This window comes from Rattus norvegicus, chromosome 13, assembly GCF_021556685.1.
Source record: "Rattus norvegicus strain SHRSP/BbbUtx chromosome 13, alternate assembly SHRSP_T2T, whole genome shotgun sequence".
NCBI lineage: Eukaryota > Metazoa > Chordata > Mammalia > Rodentia > Muridae > Rattus > Rattus norvegicus.
Window position 1 is genome coordinate 45,418,132 of NC_141546.1, and position 26,212 is coordinate 45,444,343.

Here is a 26,212-nt window from a genome sequence, read left to right on the forward strand (position 1 = left end):
GAGGCACAGAGATGGTAAATGATAACATGAGTAATTATCAGGTGATATTTAAACTACTCGATAAAAGGATGAACCATTACCCAACCTTTCTATGACAGTTACCTATCTATCTATCTATCTATCTATCTATCTATCTATCTATCTATCTATCTTCTTTTATTTCATGTGAGAAAATTACTGCAAAATTGAGGGTTTAGATTGTGAATGCCTTATGGAGTGTTAATCTAACATGAAGTATTGATATAACATATATTACACATTTTAAATAAGTTGGGTATGATAGTACTGCCTATAATCAAAACAGTTGTGAGGCCAAGGCAGGAAGATCTCAAGTTCCAGATCAGATCAGCCTTGGCTCCAGAGAGAGTTAGTGTCTCTCTCTGTCTCTCTGTCTCTCTCTTCTACAACTACTAATAATGACAATAACAACAATAATAATAAATACAAAATTCCATTTAGGCTTTTAGAACAATCTATAGGCAGAAGCTAAACAATACTGTAAGACTTAAAGATTAGTCATGGGGCTAAAGGGGAGAGAATACAAAACAAAGGAAAGAGGAAGGAAGGAAGGAAGGAAGGAAGGAAGGAAGGAAGGAAGGAAGAAAGGGGAGGAAGAAAAGCAGTAGAGAAATTAAAGGACTGAGAGGAGAGAGCAAGCAGCAGGCTCTGGTGTGAATTCATTGCCTGTAAGCTTGGCTTGTGATCAGGTACAACAATTTGATCTTAAAGATACTGACCGTAAACCCTGAAACTTAAGGTGGCAATATGTTGTAGTGGAAATGGCACAAGAGTTCAAATTTCAGTGTCACTTCTTCCTGGTCTTATAGGAATATTTTTAACAATGAGAATTTTAATTTGCCAGATATACATTAGGAAAAAATAATACAATGTAATATTCATAGCAATATTACTAATAATAGCTTCAAAGCAGAACCTACCGAAATGCCATCAGTAGCAGAATAGTTAACCCTGTAAACCCCAGGCTCGGGAGCTGCTCAGTTCCAAGCAAACTGGGTGAGCTGTCCGTCTAAGGAACTGCCCACAGTAGGGGAGATACAGGAAACAGAATTTGAAGCTGCCATGTTAAAAGGCATAAACATCTTGTGTTTGTTATAGAAACCCAAGAAAGGCCTTATACAGATTGTCCCAGGACTAAGAATAAAAGCAAAATATATCCACCACAGGAAAACAGAAAGCCAAGTCCCCGCAAGTTCAAAGTAATCAATTGGTTAATTGTACTGCCTTTTTTAACAAAGTTTAAAACTTCAGAGAAGATCAGCACTTCTATTACACCTATTGTGTAAATGACAGTGACCAGGAGACAAAAAAACAAAACAAAACAAAACAAAAAAACAAAAAACCAAACAAACCAAAAACAAAAAACAAAAAAAACAAAAAAACCCAAAAAAACAAAAACCACATTTAGAATAGTTGAAGATTTCATTTACATAAAAGTTGAAGAGGCAAATGCTTTTATTTTGTCAAAAGCCAGCACTTAAGGGGTTAATGACTAAAAAGGAACAAAAGAGGTATCTGTAAAAACTCACTGACTTAAATGCTTTCAAATATGTAAACTTTAAGTACTAAATTCTTCCCTAAGAAGACAAAAGGGTTACAGCAAATATCATTTACTACACTGAGTGGCATTTAATGAACAGTAGTTAGTACTAACCCTTACCACAATCTTACACAAAGTTTGTGGGGTTCTAAGTGAGATGAAATGCCCTTAACAATCCCTGTGGCAAACCTTCCTACTAAAATGGGTTCCTGAGCTAGTTCCTAGTACCTAGCATAACACTGTTTAAGTATTAACTAATATATTTAATGACCTATTGATTTTCTAATTTAGGTCAATTTACAAGGTTGTTCTTAGACACTTGTTTTCCTGGTATCTACGCCTCATACCCCCTTTATTGTACGTCTTCAAATTCACTTATACTTCCTAAAAATTCTAAAAATCGATGTACCACTATACCTTGGAATATTTTCTGTCTAGCACAATGGGATCCTTCAGAAAGAGCAGCGAGATGGAACCAAAAGGCAACATACAAGCTAACCCAAGCAAAAGCTTGCAGCTACCTAAGTCCAAAATAATCCTGGACCACCCAGAGAGACACCCCTAGGGACAGCACAGATACTGCTCAGTGTCACAGAAACCAAAGCTAAAACACCATGAACAGCCCTAGCTTCAGTCTCCCTTGTGTGTAGGCTTTGGTGGCAAACCTGACTCTTTTATCAGCAGATAAACCTTTGAAGTCTCTGGCAGCCTTCCATTCTCTACTCACTTAATCTCGGTTTCACATCCTATTTGTTTCTACAAAGACAATCTCTTCATCAGAAATGAGAGAATGAAGTTCAAGTAATCACAACAAATTCTTTTTTTCTCCCAAAAGAATAAACTACAATTGAAATAGCTGTCTACAAAGCATCATAAAATGCTGTCAGTAACCATGTCATAATGAGGAAGAAATTCAGTCACTTAGAGATACTGAGTTCAGTGGAGGACAGGTGATGGAGAGTGGTGGACTGGGGGATAAAAGCCCTCATCTATTCTTCTAGAGACATCTGTATGTTAAATCCTTTCTCAAAGAGACAGAATACAGGGCTATAACCTTTAGGATCCATTCTTTTCCCATTCAATCAATAGCACAGTCACACCTTAGTATCTTCAGACAATGCTTTATAGAACTCCTGAGGATAACAAAATCCAATGATGCTTAAGTCTTTTATGAAGTAGCACAGTATTTGTATACAAGCATTCATAACCTCCTTTATACTGTAAATCATTTCCAGAGGATTTATATCACCTGCAAACACTTGGTAAATAGTTGTTACATGATTTGGGAAAATGACAAGAAAAGAATCTTATTTGTGTGCAATACACATGCTTGCTTTCCCCAAATATTTTTAGTCTGCAATTGAAAATGTGGACATAGAAGGTCAGCTATACCTGCTAGAGACATTAATCAACATATACAAGTATGTGTCAGTTCTTCTAGTATTATTTATGACAATAACACTATAGAACATGTCTCATAGAATAATCATCTTCTCTCAGCATACATGGGAAATCATGTTACCATCCACGGAGTAACATGTACTGCTTTTTTTAAACTTTAAATCTCATTTATCCTCTTTTACTACCAACCCTATTTCTTTGCTGTACTAGTTAATTTTTATGTCAACTTGACGAAAGCTAGAGTCAGAGAAGAGGGAACCTCAAGAGAGAACGCCTCCAACCAGAGTGGCCTATAGACAAGCCTGTGGGATATTTTCTTCATTTGTTTTGTAATATGGAATGGTGCAGCTCACTGTAGGTGGTGTCGAGGCAGTGGTCCTGACTGTACATGAAAACAGTCGAGTAAGCTATAAAGAACAAAAGCCAGTAAGGAGAACTCCTTCATGGCCTCTGTATTATGTATCTGTAGGTTCCCGCCTCCAGGTCCCTGCTTTGACTTCCCTGGTTGATGGGACTACAAAGGAAATGAGTCCTTCCCATGCTGCCATGTATTGGTCATGGTGTTTTATTTATCAAGCAATTGAAAACTAAGACAAGATACTTGGTGTCAGTGAAAATCTGACCAGTCATAGTAATTTTCTTGGGAAGAGATTGCTGTGCTAGCAGGGCTACATTGTGACTCCCCGGAAGAATCTGTACCTTTCAGTTTTCTAGCATCTAGCCCTACCTTATGACCCGTTCCCATGTTCTAAACCAGTGGCACAACATTTTCTATCACGTAGCCTTCTTCTGGAGAGAAGTCTGTGGTCTCCCTCCCATCAGGACACTGCTGACTACATTTAGCATCCACCTGGCCACTCAAGCATGCATCCTCATCATAAGACACTTAATTATATCAGAAACTGCTAGGAATAATCGGGTGCAGGACTGATGGCAAACATATTGAAAGGAAAAGTATCAGTCGGAACCAAGACCCAGTTCTCACACAAAGATTTATTTCTCCCAGAGGAACAGGGGGCAGGGAATAAGAAACAGACTGTAGATAGAGGATGAGGGAGGTGGGGGGAGAGAACAAGGGAAGGGGGTATTTATCCCTGAGGGATAAAGGCCTGCCTCTGGAGAGAGAGGAGACAGATGTGGTACACTGGAAAATGACAGTGTATAAAGGTACAGGGGGAAATCCCTGTTTTAGTTAGGCTGAGGTATTTAATTTTAATTGGGTGTGTTAATTGGGTGAGTTAAAGGGGGTTTTGAGCTGGACTTCATTCGTACTTTGATAGCTAGACTTTGGTAGTGTGCCTAGAGAGGAGGAAGTGGCCAGATAGATAGATAGAACTCAGTGGCTAGCTTTAGTAATATTAATCTAACGGTTTTAGGAAGGGCGGCAGTCAGGGAGAAGGTAAAGGACTGCCAGAGCCATGCTGCACTGGTCAGAGTCCTTCACACGTGCTTTTATTTCTCTTCAGTGAATGACATCTGGAACTGCTGCATCAAGTCAGTGAGTATATAATATTTAAGGAGCTGTCAAACTATTTTCCAAAGTGATTATTATAACTTCACACTCTCACAAGCAACATGAGATGTCCACACACACTGGACAACACTTGGTATTGTCGATTGTTTTCATTTTAGGCACTTTAGGGACTTGCTAGCATGTGTCCTCGTTACTCTAATGAGCATGTCCTGGTGATGGATGACGCAGAACATCTTCCACATGCTGACTGGTCACTTATGTGTCTTTACTAGAGGACTGTTTACTAGAAGTCTTGCCCATTTAAATGGTGGTGGGTCTTCTTAATGGTTGAGGTGTAGTTTTTAATTCTCCATTCTGATACAAGTCTTGGTCAGATATATGCTGCTATGATTTGATGTGCCCCTAAAAGTTCATGCGCTTAATCCTCGATACAGTAATGAAGAGGGGTGATTCGGTTAGTGGATCAATGTCTTTATTATGGGAGTGGGTTAGTTATTTCAGGAGTGAGTTTCTGGTAAAAGAATGACAATAAATCACCTTCTCCCTTCCTCTCTCTGCCCCATCACTCATGCCATGCTTTTGCCATGTTATGACACTGTGTGGAGGCCTTGCCAGGCAAGCCCCATGTGCACTGTCTCCAAAACTATTGAGAAATAAACCTTTATTCTGAAAAAAATTATTCAGTCTCAGCTATTGTGTTAGAACATTGCAATAGTTTGCTCCAGTCTGTGGCTTTCCATTTTCTTTACAATATCTTTTCAAAAGGTTCATGACTTAACATTTTTTCTCTTATAGTGCACACTTTTTAATATTCTGAGATACTTTTGTCAATTCAAGGTCACAAAGATTTTTCTTAAAATTCCCCAAATAACTCTTACGCACAGACAAAGTTGAGAACTAGTAGTCTGTGGGGAATGTGACCTAGCTTTCTTAATTTGAGCTGAGTTTCTGCCAGAGGAAAATAGAGCAGTAAAGCTAAATTAGAAGTACAGTTAACTGGAAAAGCAAGGGTACAATCAAGAGCTGTGGGACTGCCTGAACCGAGCAGCCCCCAAGCTTAAATGTGAGTATCTGACAAAGGCTAAGCTACATGAGTTGAAAAAATCCAGAGCAGGGGTGCTCTAAGTGTCATCTGCATGGTGAGAGGAGGAAGCCAATAGGAACGTCCTCCCCTTTGTGGGGAATAGCATACCTAAATGTGTTATGGCTTAACTGATAAAATGGGAAAATTATTCCTCTTCCACATGGGGGTGAGAGTCGCCATTTTTGAAGCCACCACATTAAATAAACGAAGGTGGTAGTAATAATATTTATCCAAACTGCTTCCAACAAGGGTCGGACAGATTGAGCTTTCATTAAATGAAGGAGCTGTCAGGAACACCGAATGGACTCAAGTTTCCCTAGAATCCTGGACAAAGTGGGTCTGTTTCTTAGCAGTAGACAGAAGGCTACTTTCCAGATGTTATATTTAGCTTAAAGGAATCTCCAACACAGCTTCATGCAAAATATATAATATGTCCCAGTAGGTATAACCACAAACCAGAGGGCCAGAGGGAGTATCCCTCAAGAGAGTTCAGTGCATAGAGGGGCCAATTATGTAGCCAAATTGACAACCCCAAACTAGTTGAATTAACTATGAACCAGATTTTGGCCATACCTCACATTTAATGGGTCTTGTTTTCCTTCTTGCTAACAATTCTGAACCTGGGGAGAAAAAAACATGCTTCCTCTTCCACTACAACTCTGAGCTTCTTGCCCACATCAGGATAGAGAAACAATAGAGTAAATGTTTCCAGGAGGTTTGTGTGCAGAAGAGAATACTAGTCCAACTCTCTAGGTGGCTTTCTAGACTCAATGGCAAAGAATAAGGTTCTCCCTCGCACGATGCGTCACAGCCTCCTGAGAGAGCTTGTGGATGAGAGCAGCATCTAGAGCCAGACGGCTGACCGAATGCTAGCCTCAGTGCTTGCTTTACTTCCATCTCTGAGCTTCGGTTTTCTGTCTTTTTTTTTTTTTTTTTTTTGGTTCTTTTTTTTTTGGAGCTGGGGACCGAACCCAGGGCCTTGCGCTTCCTAGGCAAGCGCTCTACCACTGAGCTAAATCCCCAACCCCCGGTTTTCTGTCTTTAAAGAGATAGTAACCACAGGTACATCAAAAGGATCAAGGGTGGTGGACATGGAAAAGGATTAGCACAACAATCAGCATATGCGGATGCAAAGAGCTGACTTTCCTTATAATCCTTGTTGTTAACTTTCCTGGACTAACATAAAACACAAGCAAGATCAGGAATAAAAGTACCTTTTCTGAAGCCCATGTCTTTGAAGAAATCAGCTTTCTTTTTGCTACTAGATCCAAATTTACTGGTAAAACAAAAGATGCTATCTATGCTAGGATTCTAGTTTGCTATCTCTTGGTAGCTGGTCACAGTAAGGACCTTTGAAATGATGGATCAATCCTCGTCACACTCAGTCTTCTACTGTGCAAATCAGCTAGCCCTAGGCCCCATGTATGATTGCCAACCTCCAGAACTAAGATTTACCTTTCAAAATGTAACTGAAGTTACCCAACAACCAGAAGAGACCTCTAGTGTAGCACAGAAGATACCACGGAGGTCTCTAGCCTAAACTGACCTTGTGGAGATTTGTTGCTTTGTTCTCTAACGTCAAAGAACTGTAGCAAAAAAAAAAAAAGTCCAGGTCTTGAGCTCAGTTTCTCAAAGTTAACAGCAGATCCAACATGAGAAAGGTCACCCGTACTATTCAAGTAGCACAAAGCTTCATACTTAGAAAAGATGCCCAGAGCCATTCCTTTGGTCTCATATCTCATTACTATATCTTTATCAGTGGGATTCTAATTCTTCGGGTACAATATACTCTAAACAAGACACTGGAGAACTGGGGTTTAGAGAAACACTGAATTTTTTAATGTAACACTCCTATTCATATTTCTAACTAATAATGTATTAAAACCAAGTAATGACAATTGAGAAACTGTCTTATGATCTGTGCTTATACAATATTATAATATTATAATATTATAATCGTTATAAGACAACGAGAGAAATCATACCCAAAGTCCTTACTACTGTATGATTCTACTCATACAAAGTATGAGTCTAAGCACAACCAAAGTTTGCTGTTAGAAATCAGGGACGTGGCTGTCCTTAGGGGTTCAGAATTTGGGAAAGGAAGATGAGGCTTTTGGAGTACTGAACTGTCCTGATTCCTGACTAGAGAACTGGTTATGTAGGTGTACTCCATTTGTAAAAATGTACTTAACTAGAAACTTAGCAGATGTTGGTTTTTCTTCTACAAAGTATTATAAACAATCCTGAGAGTGAATTCCTCCTTCTATCAGCAGTATAGGAACACAGTTTATAGAGGTCAGCCCAGAGGCCCTGGTTAGTAATGCCATAAGTGGAAGGATTTTTCCCTCTAGAGGTGACATGCCCCAGGTCTCTGGTGAAATGGAGATGGGTACTGGAGAAGCCAGGACACAAGTGGTTTTGGCATCTGGCTATTGCTACTAAAGACTTCTCTGAGATGTGGAGGTTACAAATCTCTCTCAGCTTATTCCTGTCTGTGGTGATGTAATGGAAAATGTTCTTCATAGTCTTGGACATTTGAGTACTTGGTCCCCAGCTAGTGGCACTATTTGAGATGTTTAGGTGCTGAGGCCTTGCGGAAGGAAGTGGTCATGGGGGTAGGCTCTGGGAGTAAAGTCTCACTCCAGTTCTAGTTCACCCTCTGGAACACTTTCATTGGAGTGTGAGCATTCAGCTTCCTGCTCCTGCCACCATGCCTGATGTTAAATGCTATGCTTCTCTACCACGATGGACTCTTTCTGCTCTGGAACCATATACCCAATAATCCCTTCTCTCTGTAAGGTGCCTTTGGCTGTATTATTTTATCACAGCAGCAGAAAAGGAACTAATACACTCTTAAAGCTGGAAGAAAAGGAAGCCAAGAGACTGTCTGAAATTGAGTTAGGTAAATACCTCTCATGGAAGTGTTGTTCTCAAATGGACAGAGAAAATGAAGGAGGAAACTTCTAGTCTAACTTTTGCAGGGCTAAGATAAGGAGGTGTCAAGGTCACAAAAGGCAAAAGAGATCACAGCCTGAAATAAGTGTTTTCAATCATGGAAACATGCATTACCATTTGATATTACTAAACATGTATTAATGTGTGATACACAGAAATTCAGATTAACAATAAGTAAGCCAGAGCAGATGCTGGGAACCATGAGGTGATAGAAAGTGTCCCCAACCCAAAACAAAGGAAACTCTAATCACAGAACACAGTGACTAGACTGGGTCACAACAGCCTGTCAGTGAGCATTAAGGGCAGTCACCCTTTCCTCTTCTTCAGATGTTGCACCCTCAATACCCTGCCTGTAAACAGAGTGCTCCTTCATAGATGCAGTTAAGAACTCAGTATAGTACTCAGTCCTTTGTTCAGGCCAGCCAGTGAAAGTGGAGGAAATGCTAAACTAATTTCAAGTCTAATTAAATCTGAAACGTTCTCCAATGTTAAGAAGTAGGAAACTGATTAAGAGCTAAGCTATAGCAACGATAATTCTGATTATTAGACTCTTTGATTACTTAATCTTTAATTTTAATTCTGGATATGTTATCTATAAGTCAGTGAATATATATATTATATACTATCTATATTATATATAGATATATACATTCACACACACATTCACTTTCTGTGAATTTCTGTGACATTTACTTTCTAGAAATTCTCTGGGGGAATGTCAAAGACTGAAAGTCAGACATGGTATGTATGGAGTTTGGCTCCTCCTTGTTGAGGTCTCCACACACTCACAGATCTGAAGGCTTGGTCATTGGCGAGTGGCAGTACTTGAGAGGGATTAGGAGATGTATTCTTGTGGAAGTAGAAGTGACGTTATTGGAGGAAGTATGGGTTTTAAAAGCTCAAGCCAGTCCCAGTGTCCCTCTCTTCCTGCTGTCTATGGATTAGGCTGTAGAATTTTCAACTATTTCTCCAGCATCATGTCTGCCTGTGTGCCACCATGGTGAAAATGGATTAAACCTCTAAAACTGCAAGCCAGCCCCAGCTAAATGATCTGTTTTATGCAAGCTGCTGTGGCCATGGAGTCTCCTCACAGCACCAGTACACTGACTAAGACAGCTACTATGTACAGTAGTCAGGTGTCTGCTGTCACTTAAAACCAAGCCTCATGAAAGAACGACTCCACAGAGAGCTCAAGAAAGGGGAGTTCCTGGCTTCCCAAGAGGCTAGCTCTAACACTAACACAAAAAAGGAGTATTTGACAAAAATGTCTTAAGATTAGGACAACTACTTTTAGGTATTCCTTGGTCTAATCGCTCAATCTACATGCAACAAATTGAGATAACAAAGAAACGTCAGAAAGCAGTGAGGTGTCCGTGCTAAGAGTAACCAAATCCACGAGTCCAAATTGGCTAAGAGAGAACTTGGAAAGAAAGCTAAGTTCAAAATATAAACATGGAGGAATTACTAAGTGAACTGGATGAGGAAAACATCCAGTTACAACACTAAAGAGCCCTGAGTCCCTAGAGGTTTCAAGGCGCACAGGAAGCTGCCAGAGCAGCATCGATATTAAAGCTGGTAGGTAGTGCTGCTGGTCCATGGATGCTTGGCTGTGTCTTCTGGGAGTGTCAATTCAGTCTAGGAAGGTTAAAGCATTTGCCACTTCATTTTTTTGTTTTAAGAATATGTGGGCTAGAATGGTCAGTGGAAAACCTGTTAAGTGAGTCAAGAAAATACCCTTTCTTTTATTTACAAAGTCATGTCACTGCTCCAGCCAAGAGCCTTTGTGACTAGGAACAGCTATCCATTTACCTTTTTAAAGAGTCTTCCTGAGTCCTCGCTGACTTGAACAAATCGAGGAATTATATTATTCAGGTAGATGTCACTCAGGGTGGTATGATCCCTGCTCTCCCGCTTCACCTGGTTTAAGAGGAGGTTCCAGCAGTTGACTGGAGAGAGAACATTCTGGTCCTTCCTACAGAGAAATAAATCAAAGGAAAAAAATTAGTGTTAGCAAGCAGGCAGAGCTAGCAGCTATGATTAAAGTCCATGTCACAACAATCACAATAATCAAAGCCGGAGCAGAAGTCAGGGTGCCCTCCCTGAAGCCTACTGCTGTGGTCTGAATGTGCCCCAGCCCTGGGCACCCAGATTTCTGCACTTTCTGTGCCCCAGCTACCATTTTGGGAGGTTGGGTTTAGCAGGAGGAAGTGAGTCACTGTGGGAAATGAGTCTTAAGGTCTACAGGCCGTTATACTTTGTACCGTCTCTCTGAGATAAGAGCCAACAGCAACCCCATGCTCCCACAACCAAATAGCCCTGCTTGCATCTCCTGCCATGATGAGCCCTACTATAACCAGGAGTCAAAATAAATACTTCCTGGCTGTTGCTTCTTGTTGTTATTGTTTGACAATAGGAATGTAGTAAGAAAAGTGACTAGCACATCTACACCACAACATTTTTTCTTTTTGAAAAACCCTAAAGGGGAGTAAAAAAGAACAAGAAGAGGAAAAGGAAACATGTGAGAGGAAGACAGAAACATTTCTGAAGACGTGATAAAAAGCTTCAAATATTCTATCTCAGTTAAACTCCAGCATCTCTCTCTCTCTCTCTCTCTCTCTCTCTCTCTCTCTCTCTCTCTCTCCCTCTCTCCCTCTCTCCCTCTTTCTCTCTTTGTCTTTCAAGCATCCACAATTACCACTATTTTCATGATTAGAAAACTAAAACTCTCACACTAGTAAAGAGAAAGAGGAAGTCAGAGAACACAGTTCTGTACTGTCTGACTGGGACACATCAGACTTTCTCCACAGTCTAGAGACAGACTTGGAGCTTGGAGCACTGGGCTTACCGTTAGGGTTAGAGACAAGGTTAAGATCTTCTCTACAGGAGGGCTGCAGAGATGGCTCAGTGGTTAGGAGACTTGCCACTCTTACAGAGGGCCTAGCTTCACTTCCCAGCACCCACATCAGGTAGTTCACAACCACGCGTAATTCCAGTTCCAGGGGATCCCACCCCTCTTCTCATATCCATGGGCACCTGCCCTCATGTACACAAACCCATATACATGCACATATACATAGCTAAAATAAATTAAAAAAGTAATTTATCAGAGATAAAAATCACTGGAATACTACAAAGTAAAACCTCTACAAGTTTGCCCACTATAGGAGTCCACAAAGATACGTGCCATGAAAAATTAGTTCTGTGGAACACATATAAGGGGGTTTTTGACATCACTGGCTGAACCATTATCTCATGTCCCATATTACTAAGAAAGTAACCTGATTTGAATATATGTATTCCTAGTATTCATGCTTTGGTAGGACCATAAATTCTAAACCTGTATGTTCATTTTAAATGCAAACAATGTGATTCCCAAAGCACATCAGTTACCGGCTCAGTCTGCAGTTCTAATCTGAACAGATAGCTATACCTCCCGAAGTTGGGTTTCTTTAAGGAGAGAAAAAAGGGTCTATTATGGTGCCTTCTTAAGGGATGCTATGTGCTTGACTTGCTTTTTCATGTACTTTACATTGCTGCTTAATTTATAGCTCACAGCTTGTCGAGAGGTGATCTGAAAGCTGAGGAGAGGTAAAGCAAAAAGAAACGGGAGAGCTTCTGTCTAAGTGACAACTGCAGAGTGGCAATGGTGGCACTGGACAAGCCTGCAACCGCAAAAGGTGCACATGGCCACAGAAAGGAGGCAAACCTGTGAACTCAGCCCTTTTCTCTTCCTCCCTCTGCTCAGAGTCTTTGCACAAAAGTAGTGAGTTGAGAAGAGCACTGTCACCATTCAGAGCTGGAGGCTACCAAGCAACCTGTCAGCTCGGAACTCAACTCAGAGGCTTTCCACTTCTGCAACAATAGCTATTAACAAGTAATATCATTACAGCTCACTGGGCTTCAGGACACTCCTCACCAGCAAACCAAACACTGACCTAACCAAATCTAAGAAGCTGCTTCAGTAGCCCCTTGAGGTCAAGCTGAAACTGTTCTAAGCCTGGCCCTGCCTCCTTCCACCATTCTTCTTCAGACAAAATTGCCAATGTTAAGTACTAACCACTAATCATAGTGACCATTAACTTTCTTGGGAAATAAAAGGACTTCTGTGGAAACTTAAAAATACACTAGCTGAGGGGGTAAAGAGATATAATTAATCTATTTCCGTTAAAATGTTTAGAACAGGGTGGGGGCATAAGTAGAAAATAATCCTAATTTCACAGTGGTAACAGATTTCAGTATATGTATTAAATGATATCCTATCTTCATTCAAGGAAACTTTCAAAGTAATCCCCAGATCAGTTTTAGTTAACAATACTCTGAAAAACACACAATTTTAAAAAGTACTATTTAATAACGTATTTATTTTTATTTTATGTGCATTGGTATTTTACCTGCATGTATATCTATGTGAGGGGGTCAGAACTCCTGAAACTGGACTTATAGACAGTTGTGAGCTGTTATGTGGATGCTGGGAACTGAACCTGGGTCCTCTGGAAGAGCAGCCAATGCTCTTAACTGCTGAGTCATCTCTCTACTCCCTAAAAAGTAGTATTTAAAGAGGTCTGGCAAGATGGCTCAGTAGGTAAAAGCACTTGCCATGCAAACCTAATGACCTGAGTTCAATCCCTGGATCCCACAGTATAAGGAAAAAATTGACTCTGAAACTTGGCCTCTGATTTCCAAAGTATGCTGTGACATGCATACACAGTGTTAAATTCTTAAAAGATGCAGTATTAAAACTCTAACTTTTTTTCAGGACATTTCTCTTGGCAGAACCCATGTCCTTGGTAAGTAAAGAATATGTCAGGCTGTTACACATAATTCTTAAAGGGGAGGTTTTATGAGACTCAATTTTACAATTGGTTTCTATCTGCTTCTTATGAGAGTACACAGATGGGTTAGTGGTCTATGCAAGATTCATGGGAGACCATGGGTAGCTAGAAAATCAACACGTGAGTCTTGCCATTTCATTATCCAGTTGCTACAATGCTTATTTTAAACATTAGGATTCACATAATTAATATTTGTTGTGGGAATAGTCTCTAGGTAATATTAATGGCTTAATTTTAAAACAAAATATTGTTCTTTTGTAAACACCCCAATCAATTTGAAGTTATACCAAGAGTACCTATTAAAAAAAATTGGAGGCGTGGCAAGAGCGTCTGTGGATTGAACCAGGGTCTTGTACATTCTAGGCAAACACTCTACTGCTGAGCCATATCTCCATCCTGCAGGACTTTATTAATAGTGAAGAATCTAAACCAAACACAGAAATAATGGTGATGAGGAAACTACAGAAAACTACTTTTAGTCATATTTCTGGTATCAATATTCTTAATTCATAAACACAGCCTCATCGTTCATAATGACTGATTCTGATAAACTCTAAAACGCTGTAGTTTAAAAATATCGTGTTCTCTCTCTGTGTCTGTCTAGTCTATGACCAGGCACGGTGGCTATAAGCCCCGCATCCAGGGTAGAGGTGTAAGGGTCAGAATCTGAAGTTAGTGTGGGCTGACCAGACGGACACACAGAAGGACCCTGCCACAGAAGACAACAGCAGACACAAGCCAGTATCAACAGCTACCTCGTTTCTTCCAGGAGTTGCAGTCTTTTAATAGTACTATAGCTTTTAACGCAGTGTCTGGATTCTATAAATCTGAATTATTTCTCAGACACTATTCTCATACAAATAGATGCTTTTTCTTTTCAGGCCATGTCAGGACAAGAAAGGTGAAGAGACTGTGGAGAAGGGAGAAGTAAGTACACTACACAGGCAATTTTCCTGGCTGATAAGAACAAAGCCGCAACACTCTTCAGGCTGGAAAACAAGCAAGCCAGTCAGACATGCTTTCCTAGGAGAGTAGCAAGGCTCTGAGAGTACGGCCTCCTGCTCTAGCAGTTCTGCAGCTTGTTTGATTTGTAGCCAATGAAACTGGGAGAACTTTATTTGTTTAGGAGATTAAAATCTGTCTATATATCTTTTCCATCTAACATTTGTTAGTACATTGTCTTTACTTTCCTGTCCCCAACCCCAAGTCTCAGGCTGTACAATCCCTGGACATTTAAAGGGTTTGCGTCTCTTAGGACTGTGCTGGAACACAGCCGTGAACCTCCTTAAACCCATCCCTAAAAAGCAAACAAAGTATCCAGAAGTGTTTTCCTTACTTAAAAAAAATTCAGGAGGAAGATCAAGAAAATACCACTGTGCTGCATAAGAGATGACTTTAGTCAAAAGAAAGGAAACCCAGAAAGTCACAAACCAGTGTACAACTACAAAAGAGATTGTCACTACAAAGGTACCACACTAGAGAAACCTGCACAACTGAACCGCTAAGATTAGTTTGAAGACAGGAGCCCAGTTTTTCTCCCTCAGTAGAGATTACACTTATGGATGCTCAAAAACTTCTGAACAGATGACTAAAAAGATCTCTAAGATGACCAAGATAAAAAGCAGCCCCTCGATCATAAAATCTGTATATTAATTACTATCTCCCCCCTCATATCTCCTAGTTGTTTTAGTAAGCTCACGTACAAAGACACTTGTCCCACCAATTTCCTACCAGGTCATCTACAGAGTGGACAGTGCCCATCTAGCTCCTGAAAGATCTTCAATAGATCACTGCTAAGCTCCCAGAAGCTCCTCCAGTACGGATGGCTATTAATTAACCACAGCCACATTTATGGCCCTTGGAGCACAAGCCTGATGCTTGGATGGCTAGAGCTTCTGCACTGCTATTCTGAGGTTTCCTTCTGGGTCTACAGTCTATTATTTGCCCTTCCGCAGGGCTGTTATTGTAGATCAGCTGAGATGATGGATTCGAGAGAACTTTAGCAACACAAAACACTATGCAAATGGGAGAAATATTAGTATTTTCATTTCCAAACACTCGAGGACTTAGCTTTCATCCATTTCCAACATGCTCTGCAACAGGCACCGGGCCACAGCCAAGAGCGCAGCCTGCTCAAAGTGCACAACACTCAGCAAATCGCAGTTGGAGAAGACAGCGACAGGCAATTAACCAAGCAGCTGCACGTCTCTGGGAAGACAGGAGAGAAATATGAAAGGAGAGCAGCCTTCAGTACTCCACTGTCCTTTCCCAAAGAGACAAGGTAGAACAATAGTCCTGTGTTCCTCAGTGGGAACTGTGTGCTGAGGCTGACAAGAAAGAATTCAAAGGGAGCCCAGAATCCCAGTAGCACCAGCAACTTCCAAAGCCACAGCAGAGTCCCTACCAGAGCTGCCAATTTCTAAAAGGCTGGCAATTGCCAATGCATCTAAGAACACAATTTCTCACTTTTAGATAACAGTTCTGCGATGACAGACAAAACTCTGAATGATTTAAATTCATCGCTCAATATATGTTATTAAGTCTCCAATGAGAAAAGGAGCAGGTATGTGCGTTTAAAGGAGCTCATTTGGTGATGGTTTGACAGCAAACGAATAACGAGAGAGAAGCTGAATTCAAAGAAATAAAATAAATAAAAAAATGCAAACCCAAATTCCCTCTTGGCACCTTGATTAAAATGAAATGAACTGAAGCAGCCAAAGAGATTATTTTATTCAGATGAGTGTTATTAGCCTTTCTGGCTTATTTTCTTTATTATGCATTTTGCTGATGCTGACAGAAACAGACGAGCTCATAGAGGAAAAGCTGCAGCGGATTTGTGGTCTGACAGTGCCGTGTATAAAATCAGACCCTTGCTGACCCAGATAAGCCAGAGGATGGATTGGATTTGCTAGGGAAGGTGTTAAAAGGAGGGGAGAATTTAAAAATTAAATTGCCAAGGCAGAAACTGACTTAAAAAGATTTCATCTGTAATGGTGGCTTCTGGTTGTGTGACACAGTAGTACAGTGGCAGCCTGGAGGTACCTTTCAAAGACAGGCAGGCAGACAGGAGATGGGCACACTTCTCTGGATTTATCACAGCTGTGGCTTCAGCTTTGCCAACAATGAGATCAGAGTAGGAGAGCTTAGAGACAGGGACAGAGAGGTACCCAAGGCAAAACCAATATACATTATGAGTGAAGAAATAAGCTTTCAAATTGTCAAGTTAGGGACCATATGCTTGCCTAGACAGCCGATTAGAAAGGATTCAAGAAGCTGTGTATGTGCCTTACTCAAAACAGACTAACTGTCCCTCCCTTCTAATCAGGTTTGGGGAAAGAGCTATTGTGAATGGGATTTTTGCATCAGTGGAGGAGCAGTCCCATGGAGCTCAGCAACCTTCATAACCTTCGGACAGAGGCATGCCCAAGGATTGAGAGCTTTAGAAATTTACCTCTTTCCTTCTCCTTCCTTTCTTTCTCCTTCTCTCCTTCTTTCTCTCTCTCTCTCTCTCTCTCTCTCTCTCTCTTTCTTTCTTTCTTTCTTTGTCTCACTGTTTGTGTGTAAACAGATATAGACAAGACCATTGAGAAAGCCTCATTTGACTGAATTAGAAGGTCTGCTTATCACAGACTTCTTTATGGCTTCTGTAGACCTGGGGCCTTCCCCTTCTTTACTCAACTTTTCTTGTATGCTATACATATAATCTTAATACTGGAGAACATAAACTATGAACTCAACTTCTATGTAATCTCTAGAAAGTCATTTGGACATTAGACAGACCCTTCTCAAGACTGGAATAAGCAGGGATTAATACTAAGCATAGTTTATGTCTATAATCCCAGAATTTGAGAGGGGTAGGCAGGAGGATTGCTGCAAGTTCCATGCTAGCTAGACCTATACAATGATACCATGTCTCAAAAAAGGCAGTGATCACATCAAAAGGCCTGAAGTACAAATAATCGACAGGACTAAAATACAGCAAGAGACAGAAATGCACAGCAAAGATTTGAGCAATAACCAAATAACAGGAATCAGAGGCTCCTGGACTGGGACAGTTTATTGTCACCACCATTACATTTTCAGTTGGATCCATGTGTTCTGTAGAAAGAACTGTGAACAATTCTACAATTAAATCTTCAGTTTTTCCTTCTCTACTTAATTAAGATGTCACCAGAAGCCCTGTAAGTAATGACAACTATATAGGGAAAACCACAGATGTGTGAACATATTTTTAAAATAAATAAAACCTTGAAAGATGACTGGGCACACTGTCTGACTCAGTCTTGGTCATTTATGCTAGGGAACGAAATACCTATGTGTGCCAAAATAGAATGGCACCATTCCGAAAGCCACACATTATTTCAAAGCATCAAATGCTCCCTTTAGGAGCAGGCATCTCAGGCACCAGGCGCAAGTGCAGAAATCTGATCTATAGCCAGCAATGACTGACTGCCAGCCAGGAGGGGATAAGCCCGAGTACTAACGGCCCGTTGGTTTGAAAGGGGATCCACAGGGTACCTCCCTTTCCAATGTATGTTCTTGGGATGGGAGTCCTTACTCTATGGCTCATGGTAACAATGAGGAAAGCAAAGGTAAGTGGAACAGAGTCATGCAGTCCTCGGAGCAGCTTCACATGTCATTACTACTCCCCGTGTGCTGTTATCTCGTGTTTACTCTCTGAGTAGCAGCCCAGTGACCAAGTTTGTATCCTTGTTGGCTTGTGCACTCCAAACTCAGGCATGTTATTAGCTAGGTTAGTACTTTATTAGTGAAACTTTAAAGGACTTGGTAGTGTAAGGATGCCCTAGTAAGTTTCCAGGTTAGTAGGTCAAAATTTGAGTTCAGTTCCTTATGGAATTTAGATGACTAATGACTCTATCCCAGTGAGAAAGTATTCTGTATAAAGCACCCTAAGACCTAGATTCAGCTCTGCTATTTGATAGCCAGGTGATCTTGTTAAGTGACAATATACTGTGGCCTTCATAGTTTCTTTTCCTGTTTAAAAGTATAAATGAAAACAACAGACCCAATGCCTAACTCATCTGAATCCTGTTAAGATTAAATTAAACAAGGTGATGTATTAAAAAGTTTCACCCACAGGAAGTGTTCTCCAGCCATGTCATCAATACTTATCACTTTAACACCTGTTATTACTACTTGACAGCCCACTCAATGATCTACACTCACAAAATGGCTTCAATGAAGTTGTAATTTTCCTAAAGACAAATACATTTTAAACTTCTCAGATAATCTAAGTATGACAATGAATATGTTTGACACATTTAGACTATGTCAGTGCACTAATAGGAATAAGTCTTGCTACTACTATTAACTTATCAGCCAATTCTAGGGAAATTCCAAGCTTAGTAAATCTGTTGCACCCAACTTTGCCCAGACTTGAAAGGGGAAAAGTTTAAAGTGTAAAGAGAAAAGCCAGAGGGCACAAAAAATAGAATCATGCAATTTCAGAAATAGAAGGGACTTTCAGGATGGTGAAGAGTCTAAACCAAACCCATCATTTTCCATGGGAGAAAAATGATACTCATGGATCTTGAGGTCACACAAATAGTGGTGGAACAAGACAAGAGCCCAGGTCTCTTGACTGGTAGCCATTTCTTATTTCATTGTAATGGTCACTACATTTCACTCAGAACACCTAACTTAGTGTCTACAAAGACCTAGTGCTGAAAGTGTTAATGGACAATGCTTAGCTGCCCGGAGCACGGAGCTATTCTAAGACGACACATAACAGGAATACCAAGGGTCCATGAACCCAGAGAGAGCAAAGCTGCTGGTGACTGGCGGCGCCAGGAAACATGTTGACACACTGCATGTGGTTAAACATGAAAGGCAAGTGAAGAGAAAACAGTTTTGAATCCCACCCATTCTAATTTGGGACTGGCTTTGGGCACCTACTGGAGGGTTGTGCCATACCCGGCCACTCTGTAAAAGGACCTTTCAGTTCCTTCATTCTCTATTCTGTGGCTTCAGTTGAAATGTTTTCTGCTGTATAAGGACCTTAACAGACATTTTAAAAAGAGAACTGTCAAGGCCTAGTAGGGAAGATCCACGAGGCACTGTAGGTGATTAGGGTCATTCTGAAACAGAAGATTCTCAATCAGGATTTGAATCCTGTAATCTACTGTGTTCAAGCTCGTAAGTGAACTGACTCTTTAGACAGTCAGGCTCCTAAATTCCTAAGAGAGCCTTTTCTCTAAGTGACCCCAAATCACCCTGCAACAGAATCACCTGGAGTGCTTGCTTAAACTGGGAACTAGAGGAATGCCCAGGGATCTTCCTTTTTAAATAAGCACTCTGGGTAACTCTGCACACTGCCAAAACACTTTGAACTAATGTTCTTACAGGAATACTTTTCAATCTATGTGATATGAGTCACTAATGTAGCTGAAATAATAATAAATTTAAAACTAGTATTCTACTCCCCAACCTCTAAAACTCGAAAACAGTAGAGCAGAATAACAGAACATAGTAGAAAATGTCCTGGGGCTGGCAAGATGGCTACTGTTTTAAGAGTGAGTACTGCTCTTGTAGAGGACCCGTTTGGATCACAGCACCCACGTCAGGCAGCTCACAACCACCTGTAACTCTAGCTCCAGGGCGTCCAATGTCCTTTCTTGGCGTTCACACATGCACATACCCACACAGACACATTAACTCAGTAATAAATATTTTTTAAAATAAAATATCACAGGCTATACTGTATATAGCAAAATTTGTCTTTGTTTTTGAAAGGGATGTCCTCAGTTACTTAATAATACAAATGTACATTGCCTTGTATTTTTCTGTTCTTTGTTTTGTTTTGTTAGCTGTTTATTTTAATCAGGGTCTTACTATGTAGCCCAGGCTAGCTTAGAATTCATGTTCCCCTGCCTCAGTTTCTCCAGTATATAGATTTCAGTTGTAGACAGCCATGGCTGGCACATATTCTTATGAATAGACCTGTGTATTACTATATGGTTTAAAAGTTTAGCCAATGGTCCTAAATTCCAGAAGATGATCAGATATCCCACGTCCTTTTAAGAATCTAAAAATTCTCCTTAAAGTATTTTCATCCAGAGCCAGAAGTGAGAAAGAAAGGAGGACGAAGAAAAGGAATTGAGGGAAGGGGCCCTGCAATGACCCACTGGATATGAAGTACTTGCTGTGCAAGCACAGGACCTGAGTTTGGATTCCAGCACACACATAAAAGCTAGGATGGTGATGGGCATCTGTAGCCTTAAATACTGGGGTGGGTAGAGACAAGTGGATCCTGGAAACTTGTTTAGCCAACTAATCTAGCCAAAAGATCAAGCTCTAGGTTCACAGAGAGACCTTGCCTTTAACAAACAAACAAACAAACAAACAAACAAATCCAGTAGCAAGTGATAGAGAAAAACAGTTAACATTGATCTCTAGGCTTCATACTCCATGTATGGAGGAGCACCCCCGCCCCCAAAGACTACAACCACACACACAAAGGAATTGTGGCCAGAGAGAGAAATCAAGGACAAATCTCCTAACTTCCACATAAGTATTCCCTGAGCTTCTGGAAGCCCATTCCCTAAGAAGCTCTTTTCAGGACAACCCCTACAGGTACTTAGTGCTCCGGTCACAGCAGACATTCCAAGTTTACCGCATTTTATATTATCTTCTTCCTGATGCTCTATAGCTGACAGCCACTGTCTTTGTTGTGCATCTGTATGATAAATAGCTCCACTATGTTGATTTCTTTTTTATTTACAGTGCCTAGAGTTGCTGAGTTAAACAATCTTCTAAAGAACATGGGAAGAAAGTGGTTGGCAATTTCCAAGAAGAAAGATTTTGAAAATAATGATGTGGGCACAATGTTACTTGTCTCCTAAGTGACACACTTGCTAACTGTAGGAAGCGTCTACACACACTTGGCAAGGCAGGCAGGTAGGCAGGCAGGAAGTGGGAGGCCCCCTTTCATACCCTTACGGTTAAAATCAATAGGAGGACACTTTTGTTCTTAAATGGGTGACTTCTTGATCACTGAGAGAAGCTGAGCCTTGTCTCCTTTATATGACCAAAAGGACATAAAATATAGTCCTAAATAGAAGATTCAAAAGCAGCAAAATTAGAAAAATGTCAGCATCTCCAGCTTGGTTGTCACATAATGGATTAAATCCATTAACATGTGGAGAGAATAAAAATAGAGTGGAGGTTCTGTTTCTATGCTAAGGAAGGCATGCAAAGGACGAATAGTGAGGGTTAAGAGGGAGGAGGCAGGGGGATGGAGGAATGGAAGAAGAAGAAGTGCCACCGAGAAGACTAAAGCCCAAAATACTCTACAATGTCCTGGTGCTTCCCAGTAATTTGTTTCCAAGCTGTAGAAACCAGCTTAGCCCCTGAGGCTGTGAGCCCATCTGGTGTTGAACTTGGGCTGCACAAGATTCAGAACAACTGGAAACAGCAGCACTGACCAGGTTACAGCTATCTGGAGGGAGAAGAAAGAAAATGAGTGTGTGGGAGGTAGAGGGATGAGGGTCAAGTAAGGCACAGGAAGGAGAACCCAGAAGCCATCCTCGGAGAGAAGGAAGATAACCAGGTCAAAATGAGCTGAGTTGTTAGAGAAGCCGCTATGTCTCCATGAAGAAAGCTAACAAGGAAACGTAAGGGGCATCAGAACAGGGAGTTGGAGGGGTCTATGGAGAGATGCCCTAGGCCAGATCAAGGCTGCAAAAGGTCCTACATCAATCACGTGACATGAGAGGCTGGTAAGTGGTCTACACAATCACAGCAAAGCCTAAGATTAAAAGGGTCCACATCCATAGAATATCTAGTCCTAGAGTCACGTCTGGCTCAGAAATAGGAAGGCAAGTCCATAGCAGTCCTTGGATACATTTGCCATCTGCCCTACGACACCATCACTGACTTCTGCTAACATCCTGATACAATCTTTGGATGGATGAGCAAGTCCCTTGCTTTTCCTTAAGCTTCTTTTCTTCTTTCCTTCTTTCTCTTTCTTTCTTTCTTTCTTTCTTTCTTTCCTTTCCTTTTCTTTTTCTTTTTCTTTTTTCTTTTTGTTTGTTTGTTTTGTTTTGTTTCGTTTCCCTTCTTGCATTTTGGTTTTTCTGGAACAGGGTTTCTCTGTTTAACTCTGGCTGTCATGAAACTCACTCTATAGACCAGGTTTGCCTCAAAATCAGAGATCTGCCAGCCCCTGCCTCCAAGTGCTGGGATTAAAGGTGTGTGCCACCATGCCCCATGCCAGCACTTCCTTAAGCTTTTATCTCTCATCAAGAAAAGATTTGGAAGTGAGACAGTTTATCAATCTCCCAACCTGGAGAAGGAAAATTAAACATAAACAAACTATTTCAAACAAAACAGTGAAAGTCTGAGCTTTAAAGGATAAAGTAGTAAGGAGCAACTTTTGAACACAATGTTTTGGCTGGAGACAAAAACCTTGAATACTCTAAGTCACTAGTAACTGGGTCACTGTTTTTCAGAGGTTTGAATTAACAATTTTGAAACCACCTTCTGTGCAGTCCAGGAGTAAATATCTAATTAATACGTTGTGGATAATAGGAGCAGAGTCCTCACTGCTCAGAAGAAAAGAGCAAATCTGCAGAGTGGAGACATGTAAATGGAACAGGTGGCACTAAACCAGCACTGATGATTAATGTGAATCCACAGGCTTTGCTATAGGTCTGGGTTAATAATGGTTGAGCTTAAAATGTTTTACCTCATAATGGCATACAAGCAATAAGCATTCAGTAAAAACTATATTTTAAATGGCCTGGTTAGCTCTATGCAGTATGACTCTTTGGTGATTCTGGTCAGTAGCCAACATATGATCACAAGTGTAAATAATACTCCAGAATGTGCTCTATTGCTAAGTCATGGGGCTTATTAAGTGTATTACGTGCACTTTCAACTTACATTTCCAGCTCACTATGAATTTATCAGATGTAATCCTGCCATAAGCAGAAGAGCATGAAAATATAAATGGAGAAAAAAGGTAGAAGTACTTGGGTATTGGTTTCCCATCTGTCTACTACCTTTGCTGACAGATACTCTAAATAGTTAAACTGCAGTAAAAAATAGCATGCATAAGCAACTATTGTTTCTAGATTTAATTCCATACTAAATGCAACCAGGACTCTGCAAAGAAATGGCCTTCTAGAGCAGAAACAAGGAAAATTCAGTCTGAGCCTGGACCATTTTCTACACAGTACAAAAGCACTCAGAGAAATAAGGAGACATGTCACAGGGTCACAGGATCCTGACTCCAGAAATCAAGTATAGGACACCATGAATGTAAGATAAATAAAAATATTCAGAGATCATAAACTGTTAAAGGAAGTACATATCTACCACTTCATATTGATATAAACAAGACAAAAAATGGTGGGAAATCACTTGCTTCTACAAAATCCCACCTGAAAAACATTGACAGAATTGGGAAGTTGACTTTTTGATAACCTTCTTTCTCCTCCAGTAGATTGGTACTACTAACTTGGAGGACCAAAACTACTAGTATTTATTTGCAGGTGAAAAGTATGTCTCCACATGTCCTGTAATTCCAAAGCACAGACAGAATAGCTCTAAGAATTATATCAAAAATAGAGAAACCTGAAAGATACCACTTCAAGGTCAAATAACAATAAATCTCCAGCAAGTGACATGGCACACTGAGAAAGCCATGACAGTAACCTCTTTGGTACTCCTATCAACTCATGCTACCTGAATCAAACCACAGATGGTATTATCAGAAGATTAGAAATAGAAAATTAAGGCTGGTGGCAATGCTTGCCTTTAATGCTTGCACGCAGGAGGCAGAGGCAGGCGAATCTCTGACCTTGAGGCCGGCCTGGTCCAGGACGGCCTTCACTACACAGAGAAACCCTGTTTCAAAACAACCGCAACAACCACAAAAACAAACAAAAAAGAATTCATTCCAGAAATAGCAAATTAAGTAGTAATTTTTGGGTCAAATGTTCAAAAACAAAGTCAGTGTAATAAAATACAGGGACTTGGGATTTAGTCTATATTAAAAGACATTTAGAGACAAGACAACTTAAGACCTACACAATGTGAACTTTCTTATTCAAATAACTGGTAAACTCTGGATGGCCATGGCTTAGGTATTATCATGGTGATCTTCATGGTCTGATTTTGACAGGTCTACTGTGATTATGTTGGAAAACAGTTTTAGCCGACACCCACTGAAGTGCACAGGGATAAAGGAGTACCATGTCGGCAAACTTACTCTGAAGTGTTTCAGGAACATAAATACTGTAAACTGCATGGAAAGAAAAAGAAGTATGCAAAGCAAATGTATGCTATATTAACCTTACTTTCAATATGGGTAAAATGGCATATGATATTTTGTATTATTCTTACATTTTGTCCTATAATTATAAAATATGTCAAAATAAAAAAAATTATCAAGGATTCCATTCTGGAAGAAAGTGATGCCATTTTCCTCATCTCTCCTTTGGCAGTAAGTATGTATTACTTTGTTTTTTCATATAAGCCTCTCTCCCACACAGCACCATGAGCCTCCTGAAAAAAGGGGAGGTCGGTCATCTCTCTGACTCCAGAACCTATGCAATATCTGTGCAGAATTATTCACTGTTGATAATGAAATGCAGCCCAATGTTCACTCAGTGTCTAAAAGCATTCCTCAACATTCTTGGTTCCTTATCTTGAACTCCATGTTTTATCGGAACATAAAAATGTGCACACACATACTTACACTATTTCACATTAGTCAGTAACCTCCATTAATTAAAATATCAGCTTGATCTAATTATAGTTCATTCATGGCAGAGCCCTAGCAAATAGTAAGTGTTCATTAGTGCTTGCTTGCTTAAAAAAATAAGCCAACTAGGAAATACTACTTATTTCTTAATCTTCTGGACAAAACAGCCAGTGACTTGCTTTCCAGAATCATTAACAATATAAGAGTATTGTTATAGCCCACAAACAACAAATGCTTTTAACCAAAGATTTTGAAAACAGTTGTTTCTGGCTAACAAGAGTGCAACATTTGGCCAAACCTGATATACTGTATTTTCTTCTTTGATTAAAGGTGAGAACCTTTTCTAAGCATATTTTAATTTTGTATTATATACTGTAGTCATATATTTTCCATTCTGATTTTCTCGACTATATGGTAAAGTATAAGGTTTCTAAGTCATCTTTTTTTTTTTTTTCGGAGCTGGGGACTGAACCCAGGGCCTTGTGCTTGCTAGTCAAGTGCTCTACCACTGAGCTAAATCCCCAACCCCTCTAAGTCATCTTGCTTTAGTACACGAACTTGGATTTTGGGTGATAGAGATAAAGAAAAGGCAGCTCTCAGGGCCGAGCACCTGCTTAGCATATGTGCATATGTGTGGCCTTAGGTTACAGCCCTAGTGCCACAAGAGGAAGGGAGGAAAGAGAGGGGGCAGAACTGAAACTGCTGTGAGCCTTACTATCTACAACTGATGGTGATTAATGATGTAATAGAAATCTCACAAAATCAGCACAGAGAAAGGACAAAAAAATACAATCAGAATCCAAGAAAAGTGCCACGTGGTGGTGCATGCCTGCAGTCCCAGCACTCAAGCAGTGGAGGAAGGACTATGGGTTCAAGAGTGAGATGCTGACCTTAAAAGAAAATCCTAGAAAAGCCCATAACCCAGAAATCTGTACACTGTAAGATCCAAACGACTTTGAAGGTACTAATGAAAGTCTCTGCTGTGCAGCTGTCAGAATATGTTGTGGTAGGAAGGGCACACATTTCTATCCATACAAGGAAGGGGCGAACAAAGTCACATGTGTACAAATGAGCAAGCTTGAAGGGGAGGAAGGCAGGAAATCAATATACCTTTGAAGCTCAGCCTTCCTAACTGTGCTTGCTTCCCTGGGTGCCTCTCTCTCTATTCAGAGTCCAT

At 40.4% G+C, this 26,212-nt stretch overlaps 1 protein-coding gene across 14 annotated transcripts in view; it reads right to left on the reverse strand.

Annotated features, from left to right (window-relative positions):
* Srgap2 (SLIT-ROBO Rho GTPase activating protein 2) overlaps window positions 1-26,212 on the reverse strand; it is a 223,258-nt gene that overhangs the window by 98,766 nt on the left and 98,280 nt on the right. For 11 of the 14 annotated variants that reach the window (XR_015635271.1, NM_001401376.1, XM_087581157.1 and 8 more), the window contains 1 exon segment: window positions 10,285-10,447. Coding sequence is in view for 13 of the 14 variants with exons in the window: in NM_001401376.1 (NP_001388305.1) it covers window positions 10,285-10,447 (163 nt within the window). In the remaining variant the exon portion in view is untranslated. 14 annotated transcript variants of the gene reach the window in all.